At 60.2% G+C, this 13,256-nt stretch overlaps 1 protein-coding gene across 1 annotated transcript in view; it reads left to right on the top strand.

Annotated features, from left to right (window-relative positions):
• Positions 1-13,256, top strand: part of LOC140396604 (serine/threonine-protein kinase TAO2-like) — a 147,608-nt gene that overhangs the window by 2,045 nt on the left and 132,307 nt on the right. The window contains exon 2 of the mRNA XM_072485400.1: positions 7,714-7,953. Within this exon, the coding sequence (XP_072341501.1) occupies positions 7,714-7,953 (240 nt within the window). The remainder of the gene's footprint in view (positions 1-7,713; positions 7,954-13,256) is intronic.

Here is a 13,256-nt window from a genome sequence, read left to right as displayed (position 1 = left end):
CTTCCCGTCACTCTCTCGCTCTCTCCGTCCCTCTCTCTCTCTCTCCGTCCCTCTCTCTCCGTCACTCTCTCGCTCTCTCTCTCTCTCCGTCCCTCTCTCTCTCTCCGTCCCTCTCTCTCTCTCCGTCCCCTCTCTCTCCGTCCTCTCTCGCGCTCTCTCTCTCCGTCCATCTCTCGCACTCTCTCTCGCACTCTCTCTCCGTCCCTCTCTCGCTACCTCTCTCGCCGTCCCTCTCTCGCTCTCTCTCTCTCTCTGTCCCTCTCTCGCTCTCTATCTCCGTCCCTCTCTCGCTCTCTCTCCGTCCCTCTCTCGCTCTCTCTCTCTCCGTCCCTCTCTCGCTCTCTCTCTCCGTCCCTCTCTCGCTCTCTATCTCCATCCCTCTCTCGCTCTCTCTCCGTCCCTCTCTCGCTCTCTCTCCGTCCCTCTCTCTCTCTGTCCCTCTCTCGCTCTCTCTCCGTCCCTCTCTCGCTCTCTCTCCGTCCCTCTCCCTCTCTCGCTCTCTCTCTCTCTCTGTCCCTCTCTCGCTCTCTTCCCGTCACTCTTTCTCTCTCCGTCTCTCTCTCTCTCCGTCCGTCTCTCTCCCTCTCTTCCCGTCACTCTCTTTCTCTCTCCGTCTCTCTCTCTCTCTCGGTCTCTCTCTCTCACTGTCTCTCTCTCTCCGTCCCTCTCTCTCTCTCCGTCCCTCTCTCGCTCTCTCTCTCTCCGTCCCTCTCTCTCCGTCCCTCTCTCGCTCCGTCCCTCTCTCTCTCTCTGTCCCTCTCACTCTCCGTCTCTCTCTCCGTCCTCTCTCTCTCTCCGTCCCTCTCTCTCTCTGTCCCTCACTCGCTCTCTCTCTCCGTCGCTCTCTCTGTGTCCCTCTCTCGCTCTCTCTCCGTCCCTCTTGTTCTATCTCTCTCTGTCCCTCTCTCGCTCTCTCTCTCCGTCCCTCTCTCGCTCTCTCTCTCTCCCTCCGTCCCTCTCTCGCTCTCTCTCTCTCTCCGTCACTCTCTCTCTCTGTCCCTCTCTCGCTCTCTCTCTCCGTCTCTCTCTCCGTCCCTCTCTCGCATCTCTCCGTCCCTCTCTCGCTCTCTCACTCTCTCTCTCTCTCTCTCCGTCCCTCTTGTTCTATCTCTCTCTGTCTCTCTCCGTCCCTCTCTCGCTCTCTCTCTCCGTCCCTCTCTCTCTCTCCGTCCCTCTCTCTCTCTCCGTCCCTCTCTCGCTCTCTTTCCGTCCCTCTCGCGCGCTCTCTCTGTCTCTCTCGCACTCTCTCTCCCTCGCTCTCTGTCCCTCTCTCGCTCTCTCTCTCTCTGTCCCTCTCTCGCTCTCTCTCTCTCTGTCCCTCTCTCGCTCTCTATCTCCGTCCCTCTCTCGCTCTCTCCATCCCTCTCTCGCTCTCTCTCCATCCCTCTCTCGCTCTCTCTCTCTCTCTCCCTCTCTGTCCCTCTCTCGCTCTCTCTCCGTCCCTCTCTCTCCGTCCCTCTCCCTCTCTCGCTCTCTCTCTCTCCGTCCCTCTCTCGCTCTCTTCCGTCACTCTCTTTCTCTCTCCGTCTCTCTCTCTCTCCGTCCCTCTCTCGGTCCATCTCTCTCTCCGTCCCTCTCTCTCTCCGTCCCTCTCTCGCTCTCTAACTCCGTCCCTCTCTCGCTCTCTCTCCGTCCCTCTCTCGCTCTCTCTCCGTCTCTCTCTCGCTCTCTCTCTCCGTCCCTCTCTCGCTCTCTCTCTCTCTCTCTGTCCCTCTCTCGCTCTCTATCTCCGTCCCTCTCTCGCTCCCTCTCCGTCCCTCTCTCGCTCTCTCTCCGTCCCTCTCTCGCTCTCTCTCCCGTCCCTCTCTCTCTCTGTCCCTCTCTCTCTGTCTCTGTCCCTCTCTCGCTCTCTCTCCGTCCCTCTCTCGCTCTCTCTCCGTCCCTCTCTCGCTCTCTCTCCGTCCCTCTCTTGCTCTCTCTCTCTCTCCGTCCCTCTCTCGCTCTCTTCCCGTCACTCTTTCTCTCTCCGTCTCTCTCTCTCTCCGTCCCTCTCTCGGTCTCTCTCCCTCTCTTCACGTCACTCTCTTTCTCTCTCCGTCTCTCTCTTTCTCGGTCCTCTCCGTCCCTCTCTCGCTCTCACTGTCTCTCTCTCTCCGTCCCCCTCTCGCCCTCCGTCCCTCTCTCTCTCTCTGTCCCTCTCACTCTCCGTCCCTCTCTCTCGCTCTCTCTCCGTCCCTCTCTCGCTCTCTCTCCGTCCCTCTCTCGCTCTCTCTCCGTCCCTCTCTCTTTCCGTCGCGCTCTCTCTCCGTCCCTCTCTCTCTCCGTCCCTCTCTCGCTCCGTCCCTCTCTCGCTCCGTCCCTCTCTCTCTCCGTCCCTCTCTCTCTCTCCGTCCCCTCTCTCGCTCTCTCTCTGTCTCTCTCGCACTCTCTCTCCGTCCCTCTCTCGCTCCCTCTCTCGCTCTCTCTCCGTCCCTTTCTCGCTCTCTCCGTCCCTCTCTCGCTCTCTCTCTCTCTCCGTCCCTCTCTCGCTCTCTCTCTCCGTCGCTCTCTCTCCATCCCTCTCTCGCTCTCTCTCTGTCCCTCTCTCGCTCCGTCCCTCTATCTCTCCCTCTCTCGCTCTCTGTCCCTCTCTCGCTCTCTCTCTCCGTCGCTCTCTCTCCATCCCTCTCTCGCTCTCTCTCCGTCCCTCTCTCGCTCTCTCTCTCTGTCCCTCTCTCTCCGTCGCTCTCTCCATCCCTCTCTCGCTCTCTCTCCGTCCCTCTCTCGCTCTCTCTCTCTCTGTCCCTCTCTCGCTCTCTCTCCATCCCTCTCTCTCTCTCGCTCTCTCTCTTCCCATCACTCTCTTTCTCTCTCCGTCTCTCTCTCTCTCCGTCGGTCTCTCTCTCTCTCCGTCCCTCTCTCGCTCTCACTGTCCCTCTCTCTCCGTCCCTCTCTCGCCGTCCCTCTCTCTCTCCGTCCCTCTCTCGCTCTCTCTCTCCGTCCCTCTCTCCGTCCCTCTCTCGCTCTCTCTCCGTCCCTCTCTCGCTCACTCTCTCTCCGTCCCTCTCCCGCTCTCTTCCCGTCACTCTCTCGCTCTCCTCCGTCCCTCTCTCTCTCTCTCCGTCCCTCTCTCTCCGTCACTCTCTCGCTCTCTCTCTCTCTGTCCCTCTCTCGCTCTCTCTCCATCCCTCTCTCTCTCTCGCTCTCTCTCTTCCCATCACTCTCTTTCTCTCTCCGTCTCTCTCTCTCTCTCCGTCGGTCTCTCTCTCTCTCCGTCCCTCTCTCGCTCTCACTGTCCCTCTCTCTCCGTCCCTCTCTCGCTCTCTCTCTCTCGCCGTCCCTCTCTCTCTCCGTCCCTCTCTCGCTCTCTCTCTCCGTCCCTCTCTCCGTCCCTCTCTCGCTCTCCGTCCCTCTCTCGCTCACATCTCTCTCCGTCCCTCTCCCGCTCTCTTCCCGTCACTCTCTCGCTCTCTCCGTCCCTCTCTCTCTCTCTCCGTCCCTCTCTCTCCGTCACTCTCTCGCTCTCTCTCTCTCTCCGTCCCTCTCTCTCTCTCCGTCCCTCTCTCTCTCTCCGTCCCTCTCTCTCCGTCCCTCTCGCGCGCTCTCTCTCTCCGTCCATCTCTCGCACTCTCTCTCGCACTCTCTCTCCGTCCTCTCTCGCTCCCTCTCTCGCCGTCCCTCTCTCGCTCTCTCTCTCTCTCTGTCCCTCTCTCGCTCTCTATCTCCGTCCCTCTCTCGCTCTCTCTCCGTCCCTCTCTCGCTCTCTCTCTCTCCGTCCCTCTCTCGCTCTCTCTCTCCGTCCCTCTCTCGCTCTCTATCTCCATCCCTCTCTCGCTCTCTCTCCGTCCCTCTCTCGCTCTCCTCTCCGTCCCTCTCTCTCTCTGTCCCTCTCTCGCTCTCTCTCCGTCCCTCTCTCGCTCTCTCTCCGTCCCTCTCCCTCTCTCGCTCTCTCTCTCTCTCTGTCCCTCTCTCGCTCTCTTCCCGTCACTCTTTCTCTCTCCGTCTCTCTCTCTCTCCGTCCGTCTCTCTCCCTCTCTTCCCGTCACTCTCTTTCTCTCTCCGTCTCTCTCTCTCTCTCGGTCTCTCTCTCTCACTGTCTCTCTCTCTCCGTCCCTCTCTCTCTCTCCGTCCCTCTCTCGCTCTCTCTCTCTCCGTCCCTCTCTCTCCGTCCCTCTCTCGCTCCGTCCCTCTCTCTCTCTCTGTCCCCTCTCACTCTCCGTCTCTCTCTCCGTCCCTCTCTCTCTCCGTCCCTCTCTCTCTCTGTCCCTCACTCGCTCTCTCTCTCCGTCGCTCTCTCTGTGTCCCTCTCTCGCTCTCTCTCCCGTCCCTCTTGTTCTATCTCTCTCTGTCCCTCTCTCGCTCTCTCTCTCCGTCCCTCTCTCGCTCTCTCTCTCTCCGTCCCTCTCTCGCTCTCTCTCCTCTCTCCGTCACTCTCTCTCTCTGTCCCTCTCTCGCTCTCTCTCTCCGTCTCTCTCTCCGTCCCTCTCTCGCATCTCTCCGTCCCTCTCTCGCTCTCTCACTCTCTCTCTCTCTCTCCGTCCCTCTTGTTCTATCTCTCTCTGTCTCTCTCCGTCCCTCTCTCGCTCTCTCTCTCCGTCCCTCTCTCTCTCTCCGTCCCTCTCTCTCTCTCCGTCCCTCTCTCGCTCTCTTTCCGTCCCTCTCGCGCGCTCTCTCTGTCTCTCTCGCACTCTCTCTCCCTCGCTCTCTGTCCCTCTCTCGCTCTCTCTCTCTCTGTCCCTCTCTCGCTCTCTCTCTCTCTGTCCCTCTCTCGCTCTCTCTATCTCCGTCCCTCTCTCGCTCTCTCCATCCCTCTCTCGCTCTCTCTCCATCCCTCTCTCGCTCTCTCTCTCTCTCTCTCTCTCTGTCCCTCTCTCGCTCTCTCTCCGTCCCTCTCTCTCCGTCCCTCTCCCTCTCTCGCTCTCTCTCTCTCCGTCCCTCTCTCGCTCTCTTCCCGTCACTCTCTTTCTCTCTCCGTCTCTCTCTCTCTCCGTCCCTCTCTCGGTCCATCTCTCTCTCCGTCCCTCTCTCTCTCCGTCCCTCTCTCGCTCTCTAACTCCGTCCCTCTCTCGCTCTCTCTCCGTCCCTCTCTCGCTCTCTCTCCGTCTCTCTCTCGCTCTCTCTCTCCGTTCCCTCTCTCGCTCTCTCTCTCTCTCTCTGTCCCTCTCTCGCTCTCTATCTCCGTCCCTCTCTCGCTCCCTCTCCGTCCCTCTCTCGCTCTCTCTCCGTCCCTCTCTCGCTCTCTCTCCGTCCCTCTCTCTCTCTGTCCCTCTCTCTCTGTCTCTGTCCCTCTCTCGCTCTCTCTCCGTCCCTCTCTCGCTCTCTCTCCGTCCCTCTCTCGCTCTCTCTCTCCGTCCCTCTCTTGCTCTCTCTCTCTCTCCGTCCCTCTCTCGCTCTCTTCCCGTCACTCTTTCTCTCTCCGTCTCTCTCTCTCTCCGTCCCTCTCTCGGTCTCTCTCCCTCTCTTCACGTCACTCTCTTTCTCTCTCCGTCTCTCTCTTTCTCGGTCTCTCCGTCCCTCTCTCGCTCTCACTGTCTCTCTCTCTCCGTCCCCTCTCGCCCTCCGTCCCTCTCTCTCTCTCTGTCCCTCTCACTCTCCGTCCCTCTCTCGCTCTCTCCGTCCCTCTCTCGTTCTCTCTCCGTCCCTCTCTCGTTCTCTCTCCGTCCCTCTCTCTCTCTGTCCCTCACTCGCTCTCTCTCTCCGTCCCTCTCTCTCCGTCCCTCTCTCGCTCTCTCTCCGTCCCTCTTGTTCTATCTCTCTCTGGCCCTCTCTCGCTCTCTCTCTCCGTCCCTCTCTCGCTCTCTCTCTCTCCGTCCCTCTCTCGCTCTCTCTCTCTCTCTCCGTCACTCTCTCTCTCTGTCCCTCTCGCGCTCTCTCTCTCCGTCCCTCTCTCGCGCTCTCTCTCCATCCCTCTCTCGCTCTCTCTCTCTCTCCGTCCCTCTTGTTCTATCTCTCTCTGTCCCTCTCTCGCTCTCTCTCTCCGTCCCTCTCTCGCTCTCTCTCCGTCCCTCTCTCTCTCTCCGTCCTCTCTCGCTCTCTTTCCGTCCCTCTCGCGCGCTCTCTCTCGCACTCTCTCGCACTCTCTCTCCCTCGCTCTCTCTCTCTCTGTCCCTCTCTCGCTCTCTCTCTCTCTCTGTCCCTCTCTCGCTCTCTATCTCCGTCCCTCTCTCGCTCTCTCTCCATCCCTCTCTCGCTCTCTCTCTCTCTCTCTCTGTCCCTCTCTCGCTCTCTCTCCGTCCCTCTCTCGCTCTCTCTCCGTCCCTCTCTCGCTCTCTTCCCGTCACTCTCTTTCTCTCTCCGTCTCTCTCTCTCTCCCTCTCTCTCTCCGTCCCTCTCTCGCTCTCTCTCTCCGTCCCTCTCTCGCGCTCTCTCTCTCCGTCCCTCTCTCGCTCTCTCTCTCCGTCCGTCCCTCTCTCTATCTCCGTCCCTCTCTCGCTCTCTCTCCGTCCCTCTCTCTCGCTCTCCGTCCCTCTCTCGCTCTCTCTCCGTCCCTCTCTCGCTCTCTCTCTGTCCCTCTCTCGCTCTCTCTCCGTCCCTCTCTCTCTCTTTCCGTCGCTCTCTCTCCGTCCCTCTCTCGCTCCGTCCCTCTCTCTCGCTCTCTCTCCGTCCCTCTCTCGCTCTCTCTCTGTCCCTCTCTCGCTCTCTCTCCGTCCCTCTCTCGCTCTCTCTCCGTCCCTCTCTCGCTCTCTCTCCGTCCCTCTCTCTTTCCGTCGCGCTCTCTCTCCGTCCCTCTCTCGCTCCGTCCCTCTCTCGCTCTCCGTCCCTCTCTCGCTCTCTCTCCGTCTCTCTCGCACTCTCTCTCCCTCCCTCTCTCGCTCTCTCTCTCTCGCTCCCTCTCTCCGTCCCTTTCTCGCTCTCTCCGTCCCTCTCTCGCTCTCTCCCTCTCTCGCTCTCTCTCTCCGTCGCTCTCTCTCCATCCCTCTCTCGCTCCGTCCCTCTCTCGCTCTCTCTCCGTCCCTCTCGCTCTCTCTCTCTCCGTCCCTCTCTCGCTCTCTCTCCGTCCCTCTCTCGCTCTCTCTCTCTCTCCGTCCCTCTCTCGCCCTCTCTCTCTCCGTCCCTCTCTCGCTCTCTCTCCGTCCCTCTCGCTCTCTCTCTCTCCGTCCCTCTCTCGCTCTCTCTCCGTCCCTCTCGCTCTCTCTCTCTCCGTCGCTCTCTCTCTCCGTCCCTCTCTCCGTCCCTCTCTCGCTCTCACTGTCCCTCTCTCGCTCTCTCTCCGTCCCTCTCGCTCTCTCTCTCTCCGTCCCTCTCGCTCTCTCTCTCCGTCCCTCTCTCGCTCTCACTGTCCCTCTCTCGCTCGCTCTCCGTCCCTCTCTCGCTCTCTCTCTCCGTCCCTCTCGCTCTCTCTCTCTCCGTCGCTCTCTCTCTCCGTCCCTCTCGCTCTCTCTCTCCGTCCCTCTCTCGCTCTCACTGTCCCTCTCTCGCTCTCTCTCCGTCCCTCTCGCTCTCTCTCTCTCTCCGTCCCTCTCGCTCTCTCTCTCTCCGTCCCTCTCGCTCTCTCTCTCTCCGTCCCTCTCGCTCTCTCTCTCTCCGTCGCTCTCTCTCTCCGTCCCTCTCGCTCTCTCTCTCCGTCCCTCTCTCGCTCTCACTGTCCCTCTCTCGCTCTCTCTCCGTCCCTCTCGCTCTCTCTCTCTCTCTCCGTCCCTCTCTCTCTCTCTCTCTCCGTCCCTCTCGCTCTCTCCGTCCCTCTCGCTCTCTCTCTCTCCGTCCCTCTCGCTCTCTCTCTCTCCGTCCCTCTCGCTCTCTCTCTCTCTCTCTGTCCCGTGTTCCCTGACTGATGTTTTGTTGCTGTCTCTGCAGGAACTGAATAAGAAGCAGACCCAGTCGGATCTGGAGTGTGCGATGTTGCTCAGGCATCACGAGTCGACACAGGAGCAGGAATTCCGGCACCTCAATACAGTGCAGAGAACTCGCACCGAGCTCATTCGCCTGCAGCACCAGACTGAACTCAGCAACCAGCTGGATTACAACAAGAGACGGGAGCAGGAACTCAGACAGAAACATGTAGTGGAGATCCGCCAGCAACCAAAGTGTCTGAAAGTAGGTTCCGGGGAGGAAACGCTCGGTGAATTGGGCGGTCAGGCCGTCTCCCTCGAGGACGTGAGCGGGGAGGGCTGGGGCAGAGGGAGTGTCCTGGGAGGGTCCCTCGAGGACGTGAGCGGGGAGGGCTGGGGCAGAGGGAGTGTCCTGGGAGGGTCCCTCGAGGACGTGAGCGGGGAGGGCTGGGGCAGAGGGAGTGTCCTGGGAGGGTCCCTCGAGGATGTGAGGCTGCGCTGGGAGTGCTCTGGGGGCAGGGGGAGTGTCCTGGGAGGGTCCCTCGAGGATGTGCGGCTGGGCTGGGACCCCGGGGAGAGGGACAGTGGGGACGGGTCTCCGGCTGAAGTGCCTTACTTTGAGCTCCAATCATCCAGGAACATTCCTGGCCGTCAGCCCTCGGTCCATTCCTTCCCAGAATCGTACGAGGACGGCCTGGAACTGCCAGACGTCAATGACTCCCGTCTGCTGGAGGTCCCTCCCGAGCAGAGCTCCCCCCTGGCCCAGCTCTTGGCCTCTCGTCATCTGCTGTGTGCCTCCCTGGCCCTCCTGGTGGCCTTGTGCCCGAGCTCACTCCTCATCTTCTTCCTGCTGATCATCCTGCTGGCCCTATCACAGCGAGGCCCTCAGAGCCGATTGGGCTGCCTGTTCGTGTCCCTGGAGGTGGTGCTGGTGGCTTTGGCCTCCTCCTACGTGTTGCTGCGCCTGCTTTTCTCTGTGTCCACCTCTCTCTTCCTGCTGCTGGTGCGGACGGTCAGCGTTGTGACTGTTCTCACTCTGAGCTGCCACCTCTCCCTCTATTACGTCCCTGTCATGCTGGGAGCAGCCTATTTCTTCACATCTCCGGGACTCTTCCTCTCCCTGTACCTGCTCATCGTGCTGGTAGTGCAGCCTGCCCGCCGCTGGGCCCAGACCTTCCCCAAGAAAGGCCGCAGACTCTGGGTGCGCCTCCTCCTGCGCCTGCCCAGGCCCGTCTTCCAGGCGGCCCAGCACTGCGGCCTGGCCAATGAGAGGAGCCTCTTCTCCGTCTTCCCCAAGGCCGGCCGGGGCCTGTCTCGGAGCCGGCTGCCCGTCCCCGTCCTGGCCCGGGGTCGTCCCCGAAGCAAAGGGCTGTGGTTCAGAGCGTCCAGGCTGGCGTCTGCTGCCAACTGCCGGGTGTGCCAGCTGCTCAGCGAGCTGGCAGCCCGGCTGCCCCCCTCTGCCCTGCGCTGCCTGCAGTGGGCGGGCCTGCTCAGGCCCCAGAGGCCCAGCCGTATCCCCCCTGCTGCTGCCCAGAGAGAGACGCAAGGTCAGGGTCAGGCTGCGGCCTGGGGTCAGGGTCAGGTCGGGGGCGAGGGAGCAGGTCCGAAATTCCCTCCGACGCTCTGGTATCTGGATTCCCTAATGGGGGGGCCAGTGGGAGAGGCGAATCCATCCCCAGGGGAGGGACTGAGGATCACTGACCAGTCGCAGGCCCCTCCCTGGGTGAGTGACCCCTGCTCACGGTTCAGGGTCAGGGGTCAACACTGAACAGCCACAGAACAAGACAATCACAATTGGCAGGACTGCGTCCACCCGGCGTCTGGGTCGGCGTCTGGGCGTCTGGGTCGGCGTCTGGGCGTCTGGGTCGGAGTCTGGGCGTCTGGGTCGGAGTCTGGGCGTCTGGGACGGAGTCTGGGCGTCTGGGACGGAGTCTGGGCGTCTGGGACGGCGTCTGGGTCGGCGTCTGGGTCGGCGTCTGGGCGTCTGGGTCGGCGTCTGGGCGTCTGGGTCGGCGTCTGGGCGTCTGGGTCGGCGTCTGGGCGTCTGGGTCGGCGTCTGGGTCGGCGTCTGGGCGTCTGGGACGGCGTCTGGGCGTCTGGGTCGGCGTCTGGGCGTCTGGGTCGGAGTCTGGGTCGGAGCCTGGGTCGGAGCCTGGGTCGGAGTCTGGGTCGGAGTCTGGGACGGAGTCTGGGTCGGAGTCTGGGTCGGAGTCTGGGTCGGACCGGTCTGGGTCGGAGTCTGGGACGGAGTCTGGGTCGGAGTCTGGGACCGGTCTGGGTCGGACCGGTCTGGGTCGGAGTCTGGGACGGAGTCTGGGTCGGAGTCTGGGTCGGAGTCTGGGTCGGAGTCTGGGTCGGAGTCTGGGTCGGAGTCTGGGTCGGAGTCTGGGACGGAGTCTGGGTCGGACCGGTCTGGGTCGGACCGGTCTGGGTCGGACCGGTCTGGGTCGGACCGGTCTGGGTCGGAGTCTGGGACGGAGTCTGGGTCGGAGTCTGGGTCGGACCGGTCTGGGTCGGAGTCTGGGTCGGAGTCTGGGTCGGACCGGCCTGGGTCGGAGTCTGGGACGGAGTCTGGGTCGGAGTCTGGGACGGAGTCTGGGACGGAGTCTGGGTCGGAGTCTGGGACGGAGTCTGGGACGGAGTCTGGGTCGGAGTCTGGGTCGGACCGGCCTGGGTCGGAGTCTGGGACGGAGTCTGGGACGGAGTCTGGGACGGAGTCTGGGACGGAGTCTGGGTCGGAGTCTGGGTCGGAGTCTGGGACGGAGTCTGGGACGGAGTCTGGGTCGGAGTCTGGGTCGGAGTCTGGGTCGGAGTCTGGGACGGAGTCTCGTTCTGCTCCTTTTACGCACCTGTTTACAGTCGAGTTATTTTCATTAATCCACTTTCATTGTTAAATTATTATTTGTTGATTTATTTTCCCCACAAATTCTGTACGTGTCTTGTTTCTTGTTTCTTGGTTTGTGTTTTGATGATTTTTTTTTTGAATAAACATTACCAAATTTGTTTAAGCTCCATTGTGACATCAGCTGATTTATTTTAATGGATCTGGGATTGTGGGATGGATCTGGGATGGGTCTGGGATTCTGGGATGGGTCTGAGATTCAGGGATGGATCTGCGATGGGATTGGGATTCTGCGATGGGTCTGGGGATCTGGGATGGGCCTGGGATTCTGGGATGGGTCTGGAATTCTGCGATGGATCTGGGATTGTGGGATGGGTCAGGATTCTGGGATGGGTCAGGATTCTGGGATGGATCTGGGATTCGTCTGGGATTGTGCGTTTGGGTCTGGGATTCTGGGATGGATCTGGGATGGGTCAGGATTCTGGGATGGGTCTGGGATTGTGGGATGGGTCTGGGATTCTGGGATGGATCAGGATTCTGGGATGGGTCTGGGATTCTGGGATGGGTCTGGGATTGTGCGTTTGGGTCTGGAATTCTGGGAGGAGTCTGGGATTGTGCGTTTGGGTCTGGGATTCTGGGATGGGTCTGGGATTCTGGGATGGGTCTGGGATTCTGGGATGGGTCTGGGATTGTGCATTTGGGTCTGGGATTCTGGGATGGGTCTGGAATTCTGGGATGGGTCTGGGAGGGACAGATCCCCCCAGCCCAGAGCAATCAACTGAGGAGTTGTGGAAGGTAACTGGAGATAATTAATAGTCAGCTGAGGCCAAATCATTCTCGGGTCGAGGTTACTCCCCGATGGGGACCGACTCTCCCCGGGGTACGCGTCCCCCCACCACCCAGAAACTGGCATCTTCTTGAGCGAGGTTTCCTGTTCACTGTCCAGTGATCCCTGGGTTAGAGAGAGAGGGGAAATCAGCCAGGATTCCTGCCCCTGATCACTGTCCAGTGATCCCTGGGTTAGAGAGAGAGGGGAAATCAGCAAGGGTTCCTGCTCCTGATCACTGTCCAGTGATCCCTGGGTTAGAGAGAGAGGGGAAATCAGCCAGGGTTCCTGCTCCTGATCACTGTCCAGTGATCCCTGGGTTAGAGAGAGAAAGGGGAAATCAGCCAGGGTTCCTGCTCCTGATCACTGTCCAGTGATCCCTGGGTTAGAGAGAGAGAGGAAATCAGCCAGGGTGCCTGCTCCTGATCACTGTCCAGTGATCCCTGGATTAGAGAGAGAGAAAGGGGAAATCAGCCAGGGTTCCTGCTCCTGATCACTGTCCAGTGATCCCTGGGTTAGAGAGAGAGAGGAAATCAGCCAGGGTGCCTGCTCCTGATCACTGTCCAGTGATCCCTGGATTAGAGAGAGGGGAAATCATCCAGGGTTCCTGCTCCTGATCACTGTCCAGTGATCCCTGGGTTAGAGATAGAGAGGGGAAATCAGCCAGGGTTCCTGCTCCTGATCTCTGTCCAGTGATCCCTGGGTGAGTGAGAGAGAGGGGAAATCAGCCAGGGTTCCTGCTCCTGATCACTGTCCAGTGATTCCCTGGGTTAGAGAGAGAGGGGAAATCACCCAGGGTTCCTGCTCCTGATCACTGTCCAGTGATCCCTGGGTTAGAGAGAGAGGGGAAATCAGCCAGGGTTCCTGCTCCTGATCACTGTCCAGTGATCCCTGGGTTAGTGAGAGACAGGAAATCAGCCAGGGTTCCTGCTCCTGATCACTGTCCAGTGATCCCTGGGTTAGAGAGAGAGGATATCAGCCAGGGTTCTTGCTCCTGATCACTGTCCAGTGATCCCTGAGTTAGAGAGATAGCGGAAATCAGCCAGGGTTCCTGCTCCTGATCACTGTCCAGTGATCCCGGGATTAGAGAGAGAGGGGAAATCAGCCAGGGTTCCTGCTCTTGATCACTGTCCAGTGATCCCTGGGTAGAGAGAGAGAGGGGAAATCAGCCAGGGTTCCTGCTCCTGATCACTGTCCAGTGATCCCTGGGTTAGAGAGAGAGAGAGAGGGGAAATCAGCCAGGGTTCCTGCTCCTGATCACTGTCCAGTGATCCCTGGGTTAGAGAGAGAGGGGAAATCAGCCAGGGTTCCTGCTCCTGGTCACTGTCCAGTGATCCCTGGGTTAGAGAGAGAGGGGCAATCAGCCAGGGTTCCTGCTCCTGATCACTGTCCAGTGATCCCTGGGTTAGAGAGAGAGGGGAAATAAGCCTGGGTTCCTGCTCCTGATCACAGTCCAGTGATCCCGGGGTTAAAGAGAGAGGGGAAATCACCAGGGTTCCTGCTCCTGATCACTGTCCAGTGATCCCTGGGTTAGAGAGAGAGAGAGAGGGGAAATCAGCCAGGGTTCCTGCTCCTGATCACTGTCCAGTGATCCCTGGGTTAGAGAGAGAGGGGAAATCAGCCAGGGTTCCTGCTCCTGGTCACTGTCCAGTGATCCCTGGGTTAGAGAGAGAGGGGAAATCAGCCAGGATTCCTGCCCCTGATCACTGTCCAGTGATCCCTGGGTTAGAGAGAGAGGGGAAATCAGCAAGGGTTCCTGCTCCTGATCACTGTCCAGTGATCCCTGGGTTAGAGAGAGAGGGGAAATCAGCCAGGGTTCCTGCTCCTGATCACTGTCCAGTGATCCCTGGGTTAGAGAGAGAAAGGGGAAATCAGCCAGGGTTCCTGCTCCTGATCACTG

The sequence above is a fragment of the Scyliorhinus torazame genome, chromosome 19 (genome assembly GCF_047496885.1).
Source record: "Scyliorhinus torazame isolate Kashiwa2021f chromosome 19, sScyTor2.1, whole genome shotgun sequence".
In the NCBI taxonomy this organism is placed as follows: Eukaryota; Metazoa; Chordata; class Chondrichthyes; order Carcharhiniformes; family Scyliorhinidae; genus Scyliorhinus; species Scyliorhinus torazame.
This window is presented reverse-complemented; position numbering and strand designations above follow the sequence as displayed.